The 22,023-nt window shown below is 45.5% G+C and overlaps 1 protein-coding gene and 1 long non-coding RNA gene across 3 annotated transcripts in view; one reads left to right on the top strand and one right to left on the bottom strand.

The window, feature by feature from the left end:
- The window catches only part of TLE1 (TLE family member 1, transcriptional corepressor), an 89,296-nt gene extending 72,412 nt beyond the window's left edge, over positions 1-16,884 (bottom strand). For both annotated transcript variants that reach the window (XM_032635758.1, XM_032635760.1), the window contains exons 1-4: positions 16,747-16,884; positions 15,861-15,961; positions 14,354-14,417; positions 14,195-14,239 (exon numbers count right to left, since the gene is read on the bottom strand). In XM_032635758.1, coding sequence (XP_032491649.1) covers positions 14,195-14,239; positions 14,354-14,417; positions 15,861-15,961; positions 16,747-16,770 — 234 coding nt within the window. In that variant the 5' untranslated portion in view covers positions 16,771-16,884. The remainder of the gene's footprint in view (positions 1-14,194; positions 14,240-14,353; positions 14,418-15,860; positions 15,962-16,746) is intronic.
- A 1,494-nt stretch (positions 16,885-18,378) lies between these two features.
- The window catches only part of LOC116755748, a 66,953-nt gene continuing 63,308 nt past the window's right edge, over positions 18,379-22,023 (top strand). The window contains exon 1 of the long non-coding RNA XR_004350449.1: positions 18,379-18,519. This is a non-coding gene — a long non-coding RNA (uncharacterized LOC116755748). The remainder of the gene's footprint in view (positions 18,520-22,023) is intronic.

Below are 22,023 nucleotides of genomic sequence, written 5' to 3'. Positions count from 1 at the left end.
TAATTTTTAAAAAAATTTTTGTATTTTATTTATTTATTTTTGGCTGCATTGAGTCTTCGTTGCTGCGCGCAGGTTTTTCTCTAGTTGCGGCGAGCGGGGGCTACTCTTTGTTGTGGTGTGCAGGCTTCTCTTGTTGTGGAGCACGGGTGCATGGGCTTCAGTAGTTGCGGCACGTGGGCTCAGCAGTTGTGGCTCACAGGCTTAGTTGCTCCGTGGCATGTGGGATCTTCCCAGACCAGGGATTGAACCCATGTCCTCTGCATTGGCAGACGGATTCTTAACCACTGCACCACAAGGGAAGTCCCTCAACTTGTAATTTTTAAATGATACAGTGTTATAACGTGTTGTCTAAGATTTACTGGGGAAGCATTAAACAAGAAGGGATAAAAGAACACTGGGTCAGGCTTTCCTGGTGGCACAGTGGTTAAAAGTCTGCCTGCCAATGCAGGGGATACAGGTTCAAGCCCTGGTCCAGGAAGATCCCACATGCCACGGAGCAACTGGGCCCGTGCGCCGCAACTACTGAGCCTGTGCTCTAGAGCCCGCGAGCCACAACTACTGAAGCCCGCGTGCCTAGAGCCCGTGCTCCGCAACAAGAGAAGCCACCGCAACGAGAAGCCCGCGCACTGCAACGAAGAGCAACCCCTGCTCGCCGCAACTAGAGAAAGCCCGCGTGCAGCAACGAAGACCCAACGCAGCCAAAAATAAAAGAATTTATAAATAACTAAATTTAAAAAAAGAACATTGGGTCACGGAAGTGAGAACAATTTCTAAACCAGGGGCCACCAGAAGTTATCACTTCTATCACTCACCAGTTATTTTACAAGTGGACAAATCAATTTCTGTGCTTGTGTGTGTTTTTAGAAAGCATCCTAGATATTCTCCCATTAATTATGTGGGTTCAGGACATGTCAATTCTTGTTTCCCAGAGCACAAGAAACCAAATTTAACCCACGTATTGTGTTACACTGGTCTGCACTCGTGTGGTTCCCACAGGGCTGGGCTGGCTCAATAATGTCGACCTCCTTCTGGAAGAACAGAATAGACTTCCTGCCATTTGGACTGTGAAACACAGTAATCCACCAGGAATAAAGGTCAATGTTGCACTTTTGGTCATTACTGAATCATTTGAGATGATCTGCGGTGAGGATGAGAGGAAAATCGAAAGCTGTGAGAATGCTGCAAATGGCTTGACCTCAGACCAATTTCCATCTCCATCTGTCTAATAGACATGTGGATAAAAAGCCTCCCTCCTTCTGGGCTACTCGGCTGTTTTCAAATCCGCAGCACAAGCCAGGAACCAGTTAAACAATACATTAATAAGGGGAAATAACCTTCTAAGCCCCAGACTGATACTTACTCAGGTTTTAGGTCATCAGCTCAAGTTTGGAAAGTAATTTTCCAGTCTGCAAGCAGTACTGCAAAGCAGAAATTTTAACGAATACGGAGAATCATCTGCAGAGCTGGGGCATGTGCCAGAAATCTCCTTATTTGTACATGCAAATATATGCATGCTTACACCTCCACCCCCCCACCAAAAGACATCCACACGATTTCTATTACGTCTGCTAACACACACACAAAGGGCAACAGCAGTTCCAAAAACTGCGCTGCTGCAAAATAAGTCTTTTTTTCCAAGTGTCCAATTAATGCTGCTTAATCCTTATTAAGGCATTTCAATCCTTAAATACAAAATATTCCTGGGAACCCAGAGCCCAATTATCATTTAAGCCATGGAATAAATGTTAATATCCTAACTTTACACTAATACTCCCCTTTACCGGTTAGGCCAAGCTCCTTTTTTGAAGGTAATGGCTGCACCATATATAAGTTGAGGCCCCCACAGTATATCAATGTCAAACAACATCGTGTCAAGCTAAGATTCAATTCAGGTAAGTGCCACTGCCAAATTTTCTTGTTCCCAGACGGGCTTTAAGATTATTTTATTGTTTAAAATTTAATTTGTTCCAACTCGTGTCTCCATGACAACGTTGGCTAACCCTGCAAATCATTTGGGTAATTGGATATCTTATCTTTCTATTGCTCTCAAATCGAATGATTCTGCTAGAATTGTAACAGCCAATCAAATTTACAGTCCTCCTGAGTAATAGACTTGGAAAAGTAGCCACATTCATCTCCTCTTTACAGCCATATTAACCAGTATGCAACACACAGTAGAATCTGGTCTTCAAACTATACTCCAAAGTATAAGTGGTGTCAATACCAATATTCTCACTGTGCAAACTCTACTCAAAAGCCCCCTTTTATACTATTTTAATTTGAGAAGGAACAACTGGTACTCATTCCGTATAAACCTTGATCAATTTCAGTACTTGGAGGGAAACTGACAAGAATAATTCTGCATGCTAATCACAAAAAATAATAAAATAGAAACCACAGCATTTGGGGGTTATTTGCCCTTATGATAAAATCATGACCGAAACAATGGCTGCACAAGATGACAGTAGTACACCAATGCTGATTTGCCTGGGGCTCTTTTAGGCGGGTAAAGCTACATCTGATACACTGTAAGAAATGAGAATGAATACAGATTTAGCGACCAGTTCAAAAATCTCTGCACCCTTAGAGAAATCCACAGTTGAAATGTGACACCCCCTTATTATTTCATTTAATTCATGAGTATCACAGCATCCAGGGCAGTCAATTATGAAATACAGATTTCTTATAAGATTTCAAAGTCAGCAGTTCTGCTCTTGAGTTAGTGGTATGATTTTGGCCTTTTGGTCAGCTAAAAAGTACAGAAGTTGGACACATTTCAGTGGTCCAATTCCAATCTCCTCGGTAGCTGTGCAAAGAGATTTGCTCCGCGGGAGCTCAGGGCCCAGGCACTGTAAGAGAGCCAGCCGGGTTACAAAAGGAAAAGGCTCTGGAACCCAGGCCAACTGGCAGGCCGAAGGGGTTGTCAAGAACCTCGTGCTTCCCGTACAGACACTCAGAGGACTTCAGGACTCAATCTAAACACAAACAGACGCAACATGGAGCTTCTCGGCACACCGATGTCAGCAGGCAGCCGAGCTTTTAAGCAAGTGTGAGAGCAGGTATTGGCAGGTATTGTCGACTGTGTCCTCTTTTATCCCAAATACTTACAAAAAGTTGCTACTGCATCATGCTTGGCAATAAGAGTCAACAGCCTAAACTCCCAGTCTGTCTAATCCCAATGGCCCTGGCTTTTCTCCCTCCTGTGTTTTCCCTGCTTCCTCAAATATTAGCACATAAGCAGCAGCTGTGAATTGACAGTCCACAGAAATCTCAAGCCCACGTAGTACCTGGAGAATACTGCAACACAATTATCTACTCAAACTTCTGCACGCGCGTCACAAGTTTTCATAGCCAAAATAAAACTATACGTATGTATACAACATCAAGGCGCACAATTTTTTTCTCCAACAAAGCAACAACTTGGTCATGTAATTCACACACGCACACACCCCTTTTTTTTTCAAGATGACAAAACTCTCTTCAAATTCGAAGTTGGATTTTCCACATTTCATTAAAAATAAAAAAATCAGAAACGCACCTCCCATCCTTTATTTTGCCAAAACTCACTTCAGTAAAATGAACCAAATCCTCTTTGTTGTTCATCCATCCCCTTAAATGAAAAAACTCAACACAAGGCTATTCTCACTGGTAGTTGTATTAACTTAAGGCTGTTGCCTTCCAAGGGTACCTTTTGCTGTTTGGCTTAAATAAGGCATCTTAATTCCTCTAGATTCTTTAGACAACAGAGATTGCCAATAGAAACCTAAAAAGAAGTCTCCTTTTGAGCTTAGAGATAAATGCTTCTGATCTGAGAATAAAAAAACTTTGTAATTGAGGAGAAATAATGAAAAGTGAACAGTTCAGATGCAGGAAGGAAGGAAACTGGGCTTGCAAAAACAAGATGGAATCATGGCCTAGAATTCCAAGGGCAGGGTACAGTTTTAAAGGGACAATAATAGATTTAGGCAACAGATTTTGAGAACAGCTGTCCTGAGAGTGCCCAAGTGCCAGACTCCCGCACACAGAAACTCACTCAATCCTGATAACTACCCTATCCAGTAGGTGCTATTGTCATCCCCTAACCGTCTAGCCCAGCGGTCCCCAACCTTTTTGGCAGCAGGGACTGCTACTGTGGAAGACAATTTTTCACAGGCTGGGGGGCGGGCGGGATGATTCAGGTGATAGTGCGAGCGACGGGGAGTGGCAGATGAAGCTTTGCTTCGCTTGCTCCCCCGCCGCTCACCTGCTGCTGTGCGGCCCGGATCCTAACAGACCTCGGACGGCTAATGGACCCCCGTTCTAGCCTGTTCTTTCTTTGTAAGGAGGAATAATTAGTATCCACGGGAGACTGGAAGGATCTACAGAGAGGTCCTACAGTACAGTTCCTAGGGCACAAGGAGCTCAATGGATGGAGCTATGACTACTTACTCTAATGTCCCAAATAAGCTTACTCTACAATAAACCCAAGAAGCTGACTTTTGAAAGCCAAACTGCTGAAATAGACAACTGTCTGAGAACCGAGCGGGCACCTGTAGCTGTAGGCTGCGCGGGCACTGGACACCCTTCCTCCATCCCGGTGGCCCATCCATTATTCTCTCCATACCAGACCAAGATGCAGATCAATGTTAAGACCCCCCTTTCCTAAACTGAGAGCGACCTTTTTATTTTCACTCACTAATCCATAGAAGCCTTTCAAGTGGCACAAATAAAGGCGGCTGCATTTTGTTCTCTAAATCAATTTTCTCCCCAGCCATCAACTAGATGTTCCTGCACAGAGAAAGAACAGCCCTTCCCTTCTAATTCAAAAATCCATACTGCCATTGCCCTTGCAAACTGCTAGACAAGCAGTATCGGCAAGTCACTTGTGTTCTGTAATATATTTACTGCAAATCCCAATGGCTCGCCTCCTAATGCAGTTTTCTATTGTGTCTGTGCGTGTCAATACACTGGCCGGTCACCTTACTTGTAAGAGGCTCTGCCCGACTGTTTACTCAAGGCATCAAGAGGGCGCCAAGGACAGACAAAGGCTGCGCTCCTGGAGGCCCTAGCCTTGGAGAGCCTCCTCCACATGCTGGGGTCCTCAAAGAGGTTTTGTTTTCTGGTACTTCACACCCCTATACCACCCACGGCCTCTGAGGCCAACCTAAATTCTCCACCAGGACAGCTTCCATCCACACAAAGTTCAAAATCAGAGTCCTTTTGCACAATTACTTCCTGGTTTCCTACCTATAAACACTAAAGCTGTTCCCCCAGTGAATATGCTGATCACATCTTAAAGGGGCGTTATCAAAGGCCAAAAGGTACAAGGGCTTGGGAAGGGGAATCTGGCTTTTCTGTTTAAGTACAAACCTCTGCATTCAGGTGACAGCTGAAAAGCAAGCACCCTGACACCACATAATGGTGCATCATCTAATACAACCATGCCAAAAACAAAAAGGCAAGTTAACGAGGAAAATGTTATAATATGCTATAAACACCTGTTCAGATGGAATTCTTAAAGTGTACCTGGAGAAACTCCCACTTTCATGTGCATCAGTCTCAAATGGAGTTGAAAGGCTTGAATTATCTATTTATCTTTCGGGGTGAGGGGAGGGCAAACGCTATATGCAAGATACGTGACCGGCAGATATTACAAAAGCGTTACCTTATAGACTCCTGGTATCAAATAGGTGGGTATAATACAGGGTGTTCGCTGTACTCTCTCTCCTTTTCTGTATAGTTGGAATTCTTCATAACAGAAGTGTTTGGGGCGGGGGGAGGGACTCCGTAAAGACTTTTAAGTAAATAATCAGTGGGTATAATCATTATTATTAAGAAACCTGGTGACTAAGTCAAGTCTAATGCCTTGGAGAAGCTTGTAATGCAACTTATCCACAGCTCTATTAGTGGCTGTGGGTCACCCTTAGGAGATGAGCAGTGGTTCCCAAGGCGGGGATGCACGCACACATTCAATTCACACGGAAACCCAGGCCTCAGAAACATGCTACTTTTGTTTTCTCTCTCTCTCTCTTTTTTTTTTTTTTACTACAAACCCAAATATATTACCATAATTAAACTCCCCATTAAGAAGCCTCAGTGGATATTTGACTATAAATCACTTTTCCAAAAGAAAAACAACTGAGCAAAAGTGCCTGGATGAGATTAGAACTGTAATCCGATAAAACATCTAGTGAAACCAAACATTTCATTCTTTTTTTTTTTTTTTTAAATATTTATTTATTTATTTTTGGCCACGTCGGGTCTTGTTGCTGCCCGCAGGCTCTCTCTAGCTGCAGTGAGTGGGGACCACTCTTTGTTGTGGTGTGAGGACTTTTCATTGCCGTGGCCTTTCTTGTTGTGGAGCACGGGCTTTAGGTGCCCGGGCTTCAGTAGTTGTGGCTCACAGGCTCTAGGTGCGTGGGCTTCAGTAGTTGTGGCACATGGACTTAGGTGCCCTGCGGCATGTGGGATCCTCCCAGACCAGGGCTCGAACCCATGTTCCCTGCATTGGCAGGCGGATTCTTAACCACTGCGCCACCAGGGAAGTCCCACATTTCATTCTTAATTTTAGCTTAAGGAGCCATACTGGTACTGTAGATCCAAGTCTTTAATCTGGATTCCAAGGACTTGCTGAAAGATCTTACGATGTCCACAAACAGCCAAAATTGTTGGGCAAAGCTATCTTGTGTATTAAAAGGTGTACTTTTTTTTTTTGCCAAGCAGCTTTCACCTGATTTTCATACGGGTTCAGGATCCAAAACAGTGACAACTACCGCTCTACCTAAGGGGCACATTAAATGCTACTTAAATGCCTATTCGAACTCACTGGGAAGGGAAGATGCAAGTCTCAAATTCAAGCCTCAAGCAGACTGCAACACAGCTGGAATAACAGAAAAAGGCACATAAAAAAACAATACTACAAAAATCAGAGCAACAATAAGCCATGTGACAGCCTCCTGTCGGAGCAGCCATGGAAGACCTTGAAGTAAACAGGCAGTGTTGGTATTTGAACTAGACCTTGAAGGATACTGAAGGAGGCCATGTGAAGTTTGACAAAATAGCCTGGACTTTTAGGAAAACAGAAAAACACAAAACATATTTTAGGTATGAAGGAGGGACCCATCTGGCTGGATTAAAGGGCCTGGAGGGAAGAGTGACAGAGGTAACCAAGTAAGACTGGCAGAGACAATAACCAGAGGCAGATACACAAGGCTGTGAGTGATGGGCAAAGAGGCAATTACCGGAGTGGGAAGTCAAAATCAGAAAAAAACAGGCATACCTAGGAGGCCAAAAGACCCATGCCCCTAAAGGAATTCTGCATTCACCACCTTAAAGGTGTTCCCTTCCAGGGCCAGCGTTCCAAGGCTGTTTAAAATGTGGGCTAGTGGTCTTGACCGTGGAGTGGGGGTGTCCCAGGGGCCACTCTGGACAAGCCAATAGGGAGCACTGAGAATATAAGAACTTTGATTTTAACCCCTTCATTTAAAATTTCCATGTATTATACATGTATACAACATACCAGTACAGTAACATATTTACAGAACTTATAAATTATAAGTAAACAAGTCTGGGGATATGTTTTTAAACTTTTTACTGACAGGCTGCACAAAATACCGCAGACTAATAAGCTAGTTAGATCAGCAATGACACTAATATCAAACCCAGTGCAGTGAATTCCCTGGCTGTCCAGTGGTTAGGGCTCCACACTTTCACTGCTGAGGGCATGGGTTCAATCCCTGGCTGGGGAACTAAGATTCTGTAAGCCGTGCGGTGCAGCCAAAACAAAACAAAACAAACCAAAACAAAGAACCCAGTCTAGTACTACATGTATTTCAGCGGTTTAACAAACTGCATGAGTTGGACACCCAAGTTCAAATGTACCTACATTCTCAAAGACAACTGATTCTGCTTTATCAAGTGAATAATGATTATCTAATGAGTATCTATTGGAAATAGGTGCACTACCCTTCCGGCGTGCACAGCAATGTACACCTACCACACTTAGTAGCAGTTTTTCTCTATTCGGCAGATGAAAAAAATCGATTCAATGCACAGAATTCTTCTAGCTTATTTTTTCCTTATACCCAAAATAAGCTTCACACTACCCTTTTCTCGCGAACATATTTTGTGGTCAAAGATGACTAAGTAGCAAATACTACTACTAGAAAAACTAAAAAACTGTGTTTGTTATACTTAGTATGAAAACATGCTGGGGAAGGGGGGTAAACAATGTTCTCATGGTTATGACTGTATGTTGCTTCAAAGCAGACAGAATTAAAAACTTAGTAGTTAAAAAAAAAAAAAAAAAAAAAAAAAAAACTTAGTAGTTACTAAAAATTGAAATGCAAAATAATGAAATACAGACTTGTGTGAAATCACAGGTTAAAACTTTTTGTCAACGTTTCTTGGAGTTTCACAAAAAGTGTTATGGTAACTGGGTGATCTATAAACTGAGCAGTTCTGTAATCATGGTGGTTTTTCAAACAATTTTAGATACCATTTTTTTCTTTAACCAAGTGAATGGTAACACATGAATCTCTTAACTAATGTTAAAATTTTGGTAATCTTTTTTCATTTTTCTGATCAAACCATGCCTCAGAAAAAAATTAGAAAATCTCTCCCACACCTGAAGGCCCACGCCTACACCCACACCCCCCCACAAACACAGACTCTGCTTCAAACATCAAGCCACGTTCATGGAACAATCCTATGGCACACTTCTCACTACAGAACTCACCAATCCCATTAGCAAACACTATGTTGAAGCTATAAATGCCTAATCTTGTCCAGTAAGCCAAATTCCCAAAACAGCTCTCTAAAGTTTAATTAAAAACCATTACACCAAATATTCCACATTAAAGGTACTAGTCCTGAAAATTTCAATTTTTAAAAACCTGAAGCAACAGTAAGCACCATGGATAGGAAGGGTGGCGGGGGGCACGGGACATGACTGAGTCAATCAAACCTTAATGAGAGTCCCGTCAGTTTCTTAGTTTAATCCACTTCTAGAGACCACAGAAGTTTAATAATAGAAAAGCTGAAGACTTAGATCTAGCGAAACTCAAAATGGTTCCAGGAGCCAGTAACTGAATATATCTTTAGGGTAACTACCACACAACATGATTTATTTAAATATTTGCTAAAGGAACAGATTTTCCTTTCTGTGTTTCTTAATAAACACTATTTGGAGGAACATCTGAAGCCCCCTGGACAGACTCTCCTTAACTGACACACACAAGGTGCTGGGTTCCGAAGCCTGGCGGGGACTCATGCCTCTGGAGGAATGAGTCCCCTCTGGTGAGAGGAGCCCTACTTTAGGGCCTGCCTAGTCTAATCCTTTTTACAGACCGGGGGAAACCAGGGCCAGGCAACTTGTTAATGACTCACCCAGTCACTAATTGAAATCCCTAAATAAGTGACCTTAACCCACTCTATCTTACACCAAGGTAGATCCCAGAGATCAGCGGGACATTTGGGTCTCAGCCCAGCCCTCTGGAGATGGCAGAACAAAGGGGAGGGGAGGGAGGTTCTCTGACCCAACACATGCCTCCCTGGCCTCACCCAACCCTATCACATCCTGTCCTTACATAAAATGCTGACATTTTGTTCCTCATGGGTTTTTTGGCTTTAATTTTGAACTTTAAAAATACTGTTCACCTTGAGTGCTAAACTTTTTGACACCTCCTTTAAACTCTGTGCCAGAGGCAAAGGCCTCACTCACCTCACCCTAGGCCAGGCCCTGGACAGAAATCTGCAACTAGTCCAGCTGTGGAAGGGGTCAGGAGGGCGCTGCTTAAGGAGTGAAGAATCCGCCCCGCTTGCCAATAAAAAACAAAGGCTAATCTTGCACCTCGGAATCTAGGTTCTAAACACAGGGAGCTTTATCTCTTAACTCCTACTTGTAAAGGACAGGCCTGGCTAATGAAATCAAGTGGGAGACCACTCCAACCTTGAAGACAGCTACCTTCTTTGTATTACAAGGTGGGGCTTAACTCTAAGTTCCTATACTCCAGCTGGTCAGTTCCACTCTGAGATACTGACTTAAAAAAAAAAAAAATCTCAAAATGAGAAACTGCAGACTGAAAACCCAATGGTTTAAAAACAGGAATAAAGGTAAAACGTACAAATAGTAAGAGCCACATCTAAGGAATTAACCCACAGGTGAATCCCTAACAGTTCCACCTTAACACTTTTAAAACACTACTAAAGAACAATTTCTTTCTAAAGAGAAACTTTAAAGCACACATCAAAACTGTGAAAGCAGTTTCACTCCAAAATTTATATGGTCTGAGACATTGTGCTTGCTGAACTATCACACAGAGTTTGGAAATGTTCAGCTCTCGCCTGGTTTTTTTTTTCTCTTTCTCCTCTCCTTCCCCACCCCACAATCAGGATTGCAGAATACTTTCCTTTCAGAGCTAGTCCTTTCATTTATTTTTAAATTCTTCCACCACCCTGGAGAGCCCTAAGCACTCACTGCCTGCCTTCAGAAGAACACAGGCACAGAGAGGCAAAGTAAATGATCAAACTCACTGCATCACTGGGGCTCAACCAGAGCCCCGATAACACGTTTCAAATTTTCTTTGGTTCTTCGACTCATTTTAACCTGCGGACAGTACTGCTCAGTTGGTTACAACTTCCTACCCACCCACAGCTGTGGTCCCCACAGACCAGTCAGTACTGCTGATTTTCCTAATTTTTAGAACATGAGGCTCACCCCAAGGTGTCTCACAAATGATGAAGTTGATCAAAACAGACAAACACTGAGAACAGGCACGCAGTGGGGTAGACTTGGGTCGCTAAGCACAGGCCCAAGGGTGATTCCACCACTGGCCTCATGCTCCAGTGGCAGTGGGGGAGGAGGGAGACAGGGAAGAAGCGCTGAATTGGGACCCAAGTGAGCCAAACTCAAGCTTAAATAGATGCTTGGCCCTGACAAGTCCCAGACTCTGAGCACGCACCCAAAGTTGCAGGCAGAGCAAAACACCTACCTAACACCTACCACCCAATCTACTTCACAGGATGAGGCAAATTGCTTTTGAAAACTAAGTGCTGTACAAATTCACGCCACCAATAACAACTTATGGCACGGCTTCATCAGTGTGCTGAAAAGGTATACAAGTGGGATAAATCAGGCTTATATAAGTACTTACAGCGCATCTTAGTCCCCAAAATATCAAAGGAGGTAATACCACTCCACGTGACAGAAAAAAAACTTTAAATATCACACTGCCAAACACACTAGGCACAGCCCTCAAACACAATTAGACTCACGTTAACCTGCTACTTTTTCATGTACCCTAACACTGGTGGTATCAGAATCGCTCCATCTTTCATGAAGAGCCTCCACCTCTCTGTATAGAGATATCTAGAGTTTACACGATCTACCTGAAAAGAGGACAGGCAGGAATCTATAAAAGGCTCAAAGGAAAAATATTTTTGTCTTCATGCTACGATTAAAGATTTAAATATCCATGACCATCCTGATTTCATTGACTTTTCGGTAACCAGCCACAAATAGAAGCAGAGAAAGTGAGGGGAAGGCTTATCAGGAAGTGTTGACACAACATAAACACAGACTGCGGGCACCAAACCAAGTAAGGAAACCACAATTATACCATTCTTGATTTGGACGCACTTCCACTTTAAAACTTCCACACGGAAAAATCGGTGGTGAGATTTGACACTGAAACCTCTCAAACTCACTCCTCCAACAAAGCCGCTGAAAGGTGGGGAGGAGAGCGGTCATCACACTGGAGACAAACCTTAACAACATTAAAGCTCTCTCCGCGGAAAGTTTCCCCATCACTGCATTTTTTTTCAGTAACAAAGATGTTGTCAGAAATGACAATTTTTTCTGTCCCCTGATGATGCCTTGCTAGCATTTGGTTATAAGCCATAAAGCAGGACTAATTTCAGCCTGTCAGGAGTCTCGCTAATGCCCAGTTTCCCCCTAGAGAGAATTCCTGTCAAATCTAATGAGAGCTCCAAAGGCCCTCTCTACAATATAATGAGCACTTAGGCCATGCTGGTGATCAGGCGGCAAAAAGCATCAATTTGAGCCTGGCTACACCCTGGGGGCCAGACGTCACCAGTTTTAATAAGAATTATGATTACTAGCTGCACCAAATGCCTCCTCAGAACTTATTATTAATGTGTGACATTCAGAAGCATGTTTTTCAAATGTAAGGCCACTTTAAACTGAATTACAGCACTGTTCTGCATACCACTCTCGTTAAGGGTCTGTCAGCATTTACAAGATAAACTAAATTTCAGGGGGCTTAATATCCTACTATGAAGAACACAGCGTCTCTCAGTTTTTCACATCTTTCAAATTACTAAGCATATTATTAATGCACACTGGCTCATGGACAGACGATACATACCCACAAATGCCCGATGGAATACAGAAACTCATTAGAAAACTATTTTCACACCATGGGGTTCCCGACCCTCCTCGCCCCTTCTTCCTTCTTCCTACGCGATAAAGAAGAGGTCACTCCACCAAGCAACCTACAGGAACCCAGAAGAATTTCACACCTCCTGTAGCTCCCCCAATAAATCCAGCACCGGCACACATCCCACAGAGGTGGCATTCCCTTGTATGGAGTCGGTGAGGTTATTAAATCCTTTGAGTTCATGAGTTTAAGAGAAAGCTCAATCTCCCCTTACCCTTCCAGAATATTTGTTGGGGGAAAAAAATGTGCCTTTACGGTAACTTAAAAAAAAAAGTGGCAGGTTAGAACTCCTTGACCAAGTCTATTTGTGTAATTAATTTAAATCACCATATATCTCCTAGCTTAATTACTATCAACAAGTTACAATTGCCTCAATCAGGCACTAGCCATTTAAGCACACAGAAACAAAGGCACAAACCCAACATAAACTAGGCTACCAACTTTGCAAATCAGAATAAAATCAGCACTTTTAAAGGCCCAATTACATTGTTAATGAAAGGCCCTGAACTTAACTATCTCCTTCCAAACACATAACCGAGAACAGATCTAAGGTACATGACGATAAATTAACATTATGAAATCTATGATGAATTAAAAATCAAAGAGCGCAGAGTTACAAAAGCAAAATTCAACTCTGAAACACACTTGCTTAATGAAAGTCTTTGAATATAAGGAAGATCTGAAGGCTGAACTAATCAATTTCTCCACCGTGCCCCCGCCGGTCAGCCATGCTCTTTAATTTAATGAAACAAGGGTTTGAGATGAAATAGCACATATACATCAAGTAAGAATTGTATTGTTGCACTTTGAAATGTGTCCAACTGTGCAACTTCATCTGATGATAATTTTTTAAGAGGCAATCGATTTCTAAAAGACTTATTGTACCAGAGTCTTGATGAAAAAGTGAATGTCAGCATATCTCCAAAATACTTACACCCTGCCATTAATGCTTTCTTTGGCAGACAATGACTACTCAATCGAGGGTCCTTTGGGCTGAGCAATCATTTAGCTTTTCTTCTCTTATGAGATCCTTAGTGCCTTGTTCCAGCTCAATACTCTTTTTATACACCATTATAGTAGCCATAAGTGTGAATTTTATGGGAACTTGCAAACTCATAGTCATAGCTCGAGCTTTCCAGTCACTAATCTTTTCATGCTTTTAAAACCACTAGGACTGAAGCAACGCCCAACATATGCTGTGGTCATAAAAGGATGCTTTTTTCACCTCCAAACCTGCATCAACTGAGACATTTTTCAAAAAGATGTTTGCTAATAAGCCACTGATCCTGAGTGTTGCTTTATGCAGCCCCAAAGCATAGGGAAAACTCCATAGTCAGTCATATACCTTGTTTAACCTGAATAAGGACACTCCCAAATACCCTTCTTTCCCACAGAGATTCGCACTTCTTTCCAAATCAGCATAAAAACATTAGCTATTATGAACTTCAGAACTCTACAGGATACACAGATCTTTCAAGAGGAAAATAAATGTATCCAGGCAGAAAAGTCAAGTCAGAGCCTCAATTCCTACCTGCCTATAAACAGGCTCGTTTACACTTCCAAAGTACCTCTCACCTAGTAACTTAAACATTCTATAATGTCAAGCTCCTGCTGCAGAATACTGCCACCAATTTTGCAGGAAGGGAAACCAAGGCTGAAAAATGGCATACAAATCCCCCCCACTCCTGAGGACAAAGCCAGTATAATAAAGTCATGACTTACTTTGCATTTCAATTTGAGATTTTGCTAAAGCTTACCTGTTTATGCATTTCTATGTTTAATCCATATGACATTTCATAATACTGTAAAAAAGAAAAAAGAACCAAGCATTTCATTAACTCACATTTTGTAATGTCGAGAACCCATATTTGTTAATATTATGTGAAAAGGAAAAAAGCCTAATCTTTGATACCTACCATCACATAGTGCCTCTGCATTTCTGTCTTTTCACTTGCCAGTTTCTCACATTCCAATTTAAGGCTACGAAAACAAAACAGGCAACTTAATGTAAACATTATGTCACTTGTTTTAACATCTGCCTCACATATTTGCACTTCAAGTAAAAACACAGACCAATTTGGAGAAACCATAAACTATCTAGGTAAACACTCAAAAGCTTTGTCCTTGCATTTAATAGGGAAAAAAGGAATAAGGTGAACAGTACAAGGTATCCCCTCTGCAACTATTCTTTTTCTTCTTGGTGCAGACCTGGTCTCATGCCAAGAACGAAAAAAATCTGTCAAGACCTCTGATCTACTCAGAAGACTGATTTCTCCTCAGGGTCATCTGTTCACTCGTACTTGCTTCCCTGCATCAGAGTTTGCGTCCGTGGACTTCACCAAAACCTGGCCTTTGCACAACCTTCAGTCTCAGGCATAGGCCATCTCTGCCAACTCAAATAGTCTCTAGGTTTGAAAGCTGTACCTGTAAAGTTAGTTCTACAATTGTTGGTCCTTTTAAAAACATTGTTTTTTAATTCCCTGCCAAAACATGTTACATAGCTTCTGCAATTAGGTAGGTTGAAGTCTTCCCTGCTTGGTAAACATAGTGTAGGCAGGTATGCTTCAAGCTCTAGAGATTATTATCTTCAAGTAGACAAAAGGCCAATAATCATAAAGCCTCTGCAAAATAAGAAAATTCACACCCAAGCATCTGTGTTTTTCAAGTGTGACAAAAAATAAAAACTGTCATTACACAGTTATTTCTTCGCTCTAATCAGCTAAAACTTAATAGAAACAGGAGAAGAAACTAACATTTCTAGAAAGTCCACTATGGACAAGGTGCTTTACAAATAGTTTACGTTTATAAATTTTCTGAAGCAGCTCTCATTACATGAAGACGCTAAAGCTGAGACAGCTATAAATGTGACTCCAAGCCCTGTCCTACCCAAACCAATCCAGAATGAAGCCAAAGCAGGTGGGCTTCTCCCTACACACATCCACCCCACCCCCCCCACCACCGCTAATGATGGGCACAACTGAAAGCATCTACCCTCCATAATGGACTTTGCCTCAAAGAACTCAATTGCAGTATGGCCAACAGTGATTTCAACACCCGCCTTGCCTCCCTGAACCTGTACTCCTGAACTGGGGCATCGACTGAACCAAGGTTTCAGCTCAGCCTGTTGCAAAATAAATAAATGAAGTGCAAATATTGACAGTTCTCATGCAACTCCTAAATACACGAAAAAAGGCTCCCTGGAACACAAGCAAACGGGCAAAAGGGAAACAATGGGAGGAGGTGGAGACAAGAGAAGAGGCGGCCCGGGAAGAGCCGGGAAAGGGGGCAACGTGAATGACAGGTCTTAACTGCGACTCCACACGCCACCGCCTGGACGCAAGTACTAAGTACAGCCGCCGCCGCCGCCACCTGGGGCACGGAGCTGCCGGGGCAACCGCTCACCGGGCGCGGCCGGACACGCACCTGTGATACTGCGCCTGCAGGAACTGAAATTCCTCTTTAATCCGGTCCAGGGACTCCGGGATAGTGAACTTGAAGGGCTGGCCTGCAGCCTGGTGCGGCGTCTAGGGACGACCAGCGAGGGGGACCGAGGGACGGATATGAGGGCGGTTGGATAGAGAAGTCAGAGAACGAAAGAGTGGGTGGGACATAAACAAAAAATAAAGTTAGAAGTGGCGGAAAACAGAGCCCCAAACTCGAGTTTGCACTTCACTTTGGGGAGAGGGAAGGTGGACCCTCCCAGATCCGAAGCTTCTAAAGAGGCTTGGAGCCTCTTCCAGCCTCCAGGGCGGGTCGCGCGGTAAGCGCGCCCGGGTCACCTGGCTGAAGGGACAGGGGCTCCCCGGCGGCGAACGGGGAGGACCTGGCCAGACTGTCATCGACACCGCCGCCCTCTGCCTCACCGGGGCGATAATGACCCCGGGCACCAGAGGAGAAAACCCCCTTACGCTCCTCGTTTCCAGTGTCGCCGGGGCCACCTCCAGGCGCGCCGGAACGGGGGCCGCATTGACATGTAAATAGGCGAGACGAAAAACAAAGGGGGGGCGCACTACCCGCCTCGGGGAAGGGAGAGGATGTGGCCGCAGGAGAAACCCCAGTCTCCCCGAGCGCCCCGCCCGCCCAGTCTAGACGTCAAGTAGGAGGGAGCCCAGAGCAAAGGGGGGAAATTGAGAGTTTCAGTCCACTCCCCACCACAGGAGGGGAGGGTCCGGGACCTCCCAAGCCTTGCACCCCTGGAGGCCAGGGTCTCCGCCAAAATGCAGCAGCCACCCACCTCCTCACCCAAAGCAATAGCACCCACCCACCCCCACTACCCTGCTCCCTATTCAGCCACCCAACCGCGCCTCACCGGGTGCCGGCTCTGCGGGAACATCGCTCTGGCGGCGGCCGCGGCTCTGTTCCCGGGCAACTCAATTCTCCGCTCAATTTCCAACTTTAATCTCGCCGAGGAAAATTAAGCCGGGAAGCCAGGCAAAAGCGGGTAGCGCGCTGGCCACGCACGCAGGCGCGCTCGGCGGGGCGCACAGGCCGCTCCTGATCCCGCCGGTGCGGGCTCCCGCGCTCAGGGCCACATCACGGGGCAACCCGGGCCCGGCTGCACCAAAAACCTGCGGGGCGCCGCCAGCACTCGGGAAGAGGGCGCAAGGGCTACGCTCCAATCCGCGGGCCTCGGCCGCCCGTGCTGGGAGGTGGGGGCGCGGTGACTCCCGGCGCGCTCCCCTCGGCGATCCGCGTTCGCCGCAGCCGTCCCGGGCAAACAAATCCAGGCGGGCTGCTCTCCTTCGCTATTCTCCGGGTCCGCCTCTTTTCCGGGTTTTCCCCGCGGCGCCGGCCGCCGGCGAGGTGCAGGTGGCGCGGCGCTCCGGGCTAACCCCACACAAACAAACGTGACGGCGTACAGGGCTGACCGCCGCGGGTCCGGGCAGCGCCCACAACCAGGCACCCGCGGGCTCCCTGGAGGCAGCGGGGTGCGCGGTCCCGGCCGCAGCAGAGGCTCCGCGCCCGGCGCTCCGCAGCCTTAATCCGAGCCGAGGAGCGCGGGATGACGATGAGGCGGAGAAAGTGAGGAGGGCGCGCCGGGAGGCGGCTTGGCACGCCCAGTGCGGCCGGCTCTCGGTATTCTCCGCAGTTGCACAAACCCTCCTAACCCTCCTGGGCTACTCCGCGGAGGGCAGTCCCGCAGCCTCTCGCTGCTCCTCGAGCCCTGGGCGCATCCGGGCGCCACGGCCCGCGCGCACTCGTCCTGCACGGCCGGCGAGACCGCTCCGGACCTTTCCTCCGAGCCTCTCTGTCGACCCCCTTTCTTTCTTTCTCTTCGTCCGCCTCTCCGCAAAGGGCGCTCCAGCCCACTGCAAAGTTCCCTCACGACCCGAAGAACGACATCCAAGAGATGGCGGGGAAAAGTCCAAGAGTGCTCTCCACTGCTCGGCCTCCCTCCCCGGCGGGCAAACTCCGCGGGCGAGTCCGGAGTATTCGAGGCGGGGGTTAAGTCGCCGAGGGCCACCGGAGGTCCGGGTTGGTGGCGCGGGTCCCGCCCGGCCGTGCGTAGGTGGGGGTGGCGCAGTCGGCTGCCTCGGGGACGCGGGGCACAGGGTACCCACCGCCGCCGCCGCCGCCGCCGCCGCCGCTGCCGCTCCTGCAGCCGCCGCTCTCGCCGCCGCCGCCGCCGCCGCCCGCGCCTCTCGCGCCGGTTACATTAACACGCGGTTTCACACTCCGGAGCTAACCAGCGCCGGCCCCGCCCAGCCCCGCGCGGGCGGGGGGCGCGAGCGCTGAGCCGGCGGGGTACGTGGGCCCGCTCTGGTGGAGGGGGGAGCGGGAAGGCCCGCGTCAGCCAATCGCGTGCGCCGTGCCCAACGTGGGGTGCTGACGCAACGCCTCCTCAGAGCCTATGGCAGAGCGGCACCGAACGGACTGTCTCCCCCTCCCCCCCTCCTCTCCCACCCCGCTCGCTTCCATCTCCGCCATCTCCCCTGTCTCCCCTCCCATCCACCCCCACCCCTCCTCCGCCAGCCGCGTCCTCCAGGGCTCGGTGAGGAACTGTTCCTGGAGGAGCCGCGGGACGCCGAAACCAGCCAATGGGAAGCAGCGAGACGCGGAGATTGGCACTGTAGATGGGAAGGTCGGTGAGAAGGAGAGCGGCGGGGCTGGGCTGTCAATCAAAGTAACGTGGGACAGCCGAGGGAGCGCGAGGGAGCGCGCGGGAGCGCGCGAGCGGGAGGGATCCGCGAGTGTGCAGCCGCGAAACCTGGGGGCTCGAGTGTGCAAAAATCCTGCCACTTGTTCACTTTCCCTTTAACGAAAATCCTCAGATCTCAGTGAAAGTAACTCAGAGACTAACCGCGTAGTTTCTAATGAGGGAGAGTGGGTGCTTTTTGCTGGTTCGAGCCAAACGCGTCTTTCGAAGCTGGCCCCTTGTTTGATAATCCTCTTGAAAGTGAGGTCACATTCAAAAATTTCTCTGAGGATTGTTTTTCCTTGAGCTGCCTTTTCGCGGACTCACGAGGAGTGGACTGTGCACTTTGTGGAAAATGCATAATGGGCAACTCATTGGCTGGCGTACGTACACCAGCGGCTTAAGACTAGGCTTCTGATGCCCACGCCCCCTTTTGCACCCAAGGTGGTAGGAATTGGTTTTTATTGGAGTATTTCAAACCACTTTGCAAAAAGATTGGCCTGACTTGGTTTGGCGGGAAGGATACCCGCGGTGCTGCCAGGGTAAGGCACACGCGTCCCAGTCACAGATGCGTTGTTTTGCCCGCGGCGCGAAATCTCGGGTCCTTCTCTTGATAGTCCTGAGTTCGTTGTGTTGGGAAGTAGAGGGCTGCTGAGAGTTTTAGGGGCCTCTCAGCGACATGACCACGAGTCTGTTTCCAATTACTAGAAACAAAGGGAGACAATGGGATAAACAGCACTGAGACCTGAAAAACCTGTCCTGCCCACCCCATCCCCATAGTTCGGGTGGTACCCCCCTCCCCGGCAGAAATGTGTAAGGAGCTGAATGGGAAGCGTTGGGTAAAGGACGTGGAAAAAATTCTTATGAGGTGGAACTTGACTTTAAAAGGATTTTGAGATTTTAGATAAACAAGGCATACTGCGTCAATCTCCAGTTTTTGTCTGTTTTTCTAAGTACATCCCACAGAAAACCTTCAATATTGCCGCATTTATACTTGAGTTTAAAGAGCAGTTCAGTTGAGCTATTTCCACATGATTGGTACGTGAATAATGCTGTTTTAGCCAAATGGTGGTGAATTCTTCCATGAGAAAGACACATCTTTGACAAGCATTCATCTTATGTTGGAACATACTAAGTTTTTGGTGTTAATGGCCTCCGTGTTACCATTATTTTACTTTCAAGACAGTTATGGAAACGCATTTATTTAAACAGAAATACAATTTATTCAAAGATTTGCTTTTACAGAGATCTTTTTCTTGAAATATTAAAAGAATCATTTTAGATAATACATTTCACTGGTGGAGTTCTTAAATATGTATGATATTGATTTGTCTATAATTGGATCAATCCCAAATATCAATATAAATGAAAAATTAAAGGAGTGATTTTAGCCAGTCTGTACAACACCATAGTAATTCTCAAACAAGTTCAGCATTGTGGCTTATTAAGTGGGGTAAGGGAGGGGTTCTATTATTCATTTTGCTGACATGAGAAATGAATAGGAAGGAAGCACTGCCCCTTTTCTTGGTTAAACTTGGTGATGATGAGAACAGGCTTGCTCCACATACAGAACTTTCTGAACCATACTGCCATGGGCAACTAAGCTTTGCCCATTGGCAACCTGTGTGCCTTGAAATCATGTAATGAATGGGCCACCTATACCAGTCTGTGGTTGGTTCATCCCATAATCAGCTCCAGGATTGTACAGAAAGTGCTTAGATGCCACAAATATGCCTGTGCGTGCTGGGACAACTAGGGCAACTGAGACTTTTCTCTGGCTTACCCAAGCTTTACTTTGATTTACTGGCACACGCTGGTACTTAACTTTAAGTAGAGAAGTTAGAACAGGAACAAAACTGTTGCTACTTCTTTTTCTCTCCCCTCCCCATCCCCTTCAAAATCAGTTCTAACACATTGTTTTTAAATGTTCTCTAATATAACTGTTCACAGCAAACATGTCTACTCACCATATTTCCTAGTTTGCCAAGGGTAAAACTTAGAAATTCTCTTTTAACTAGTGCTTCATTACCAGTAGAGTTTGAATCACCAGGCTTTCTGATTTCCTTATGATGCAGTATCTGGAGAAAAGAAAGTGTTCTGATTTGAAAATTGGAAGGCCTTTAATTGTATGCATGAAGATGGTCGATTTTTGATGGCTTCTTTCTCTTGCAGCACATCCTCCTTAATACAGGAGGCTGGGCCCTTTTTCAAGGTCATGTTTTCTATGTGATTGTCATGCTGCAATAATTATACTACAAAACTCTCATCAAACTGCATTACAAATAATGCTGTTTAAACAATCAAGTAGCTTTAATCTTATGTTTTAAATAAATAATATATGTGCAGATTGCCTACAGCCTTTTTAAAGGAAAATAGTCCTACTCACGAAATCTATAATTTTGGTCTGTTGTTTAAAGTCTGTTAACCACAATCTTCTTTACCTTTAACATATTCATATGTTGATGATGTTTTTTACATGAAATATTAAGTACCCCTTGTCCATAGGAAATTGTCTCTGAAAAAAGTTCCCTCTTTATCCTCTGCAAAAGAAACAAAAAGATTGCCAGATTATTTATTTTATCATCGATGCATATATGAGTATATTTCCATTCATTTGTTGCTGAGTTATCAAATTTTCAACTCACCAATAGTATAAGTGATTACAAAAACTAGGTCCTATCTATAGTATAGGTGCTAGACACAATGGGAAAAATTATGAATGCTGATCATAGAAATTATGCATCTTTTAAATCTATTACTGTTTTATTTGAAATAAATAATAATTATGCACATTTTTAAAAGATCACTTTTGTCATTTTCTCTTCCTTTCAGCTGTTATACATTTCCTTATTTGACTTGTTTTTTTTTTGTTTTGTTTTGTTTTTTGCGGTACGCAGGCTTCTAACTGCTGTGGCCTCTCCCGTTGCGGAGCACAGGCTCCGGACGCGCAGGCTCAGCGGCCATGGCTCACGGGCCCAGCCGCTCTGCGGCATGTGGGATCTTCCCGGACCGGGGCACGAACCCGTGTCCCCTGCATCGGCAGGCGGACTCTCAACCACTGTGCCACGAGGGAAGCCCCTGACTTGTTTTTTTTAACTGGAAGTGTTCTTAAACCTAAGAATGTAGGGTCCAGAAGAAATCTTCCGAGCATTGCTTTAAAACCATTTTTTCCCTCACCACTTTACCAAAGAAAAGGGCAGGATGGGCATGGTGGGTGGAGGGGAGAAGGCAGAGAAGAAAGAAAAAAAAAGTCAGTAGCAGATCCATGCAGCAGTAAAACCTCAAATAAAATCACATCCAAAGAATCTCTTGCGGTTTCACACAATATGGTAAAATTAGAGATTGCAGGAAACCAACTAAATTAAACTGGGAGCATTTGAAGAGAAATGAGCAGACTTTATGAAAATGACACATTGACTGACCAGTATGCTTTTTTTATCAACAATTTCT

The sequence above is a fragment of the Phocoena sinus genome, chromosome 6 (genome assembly GCF_008692025.1).
Source record: "Phocoena sinus isolate mPhoSin1 chromosome 6, mPhoSin1.pri, whole genome shotgun sequence".
Taxonomy (NCBI): domain Eukaryota; kingdom Metazoa; phylum Chordata; class Mammalia; order Artiodactyla; family Phocoenidae; genus Phocoena; species Phocoena sinus.
The sequence above is the reverse complement of the archived record's forward strand: the minus strand, read 5'-3'. Positions and strand labels throughout refer to the sequence as shown.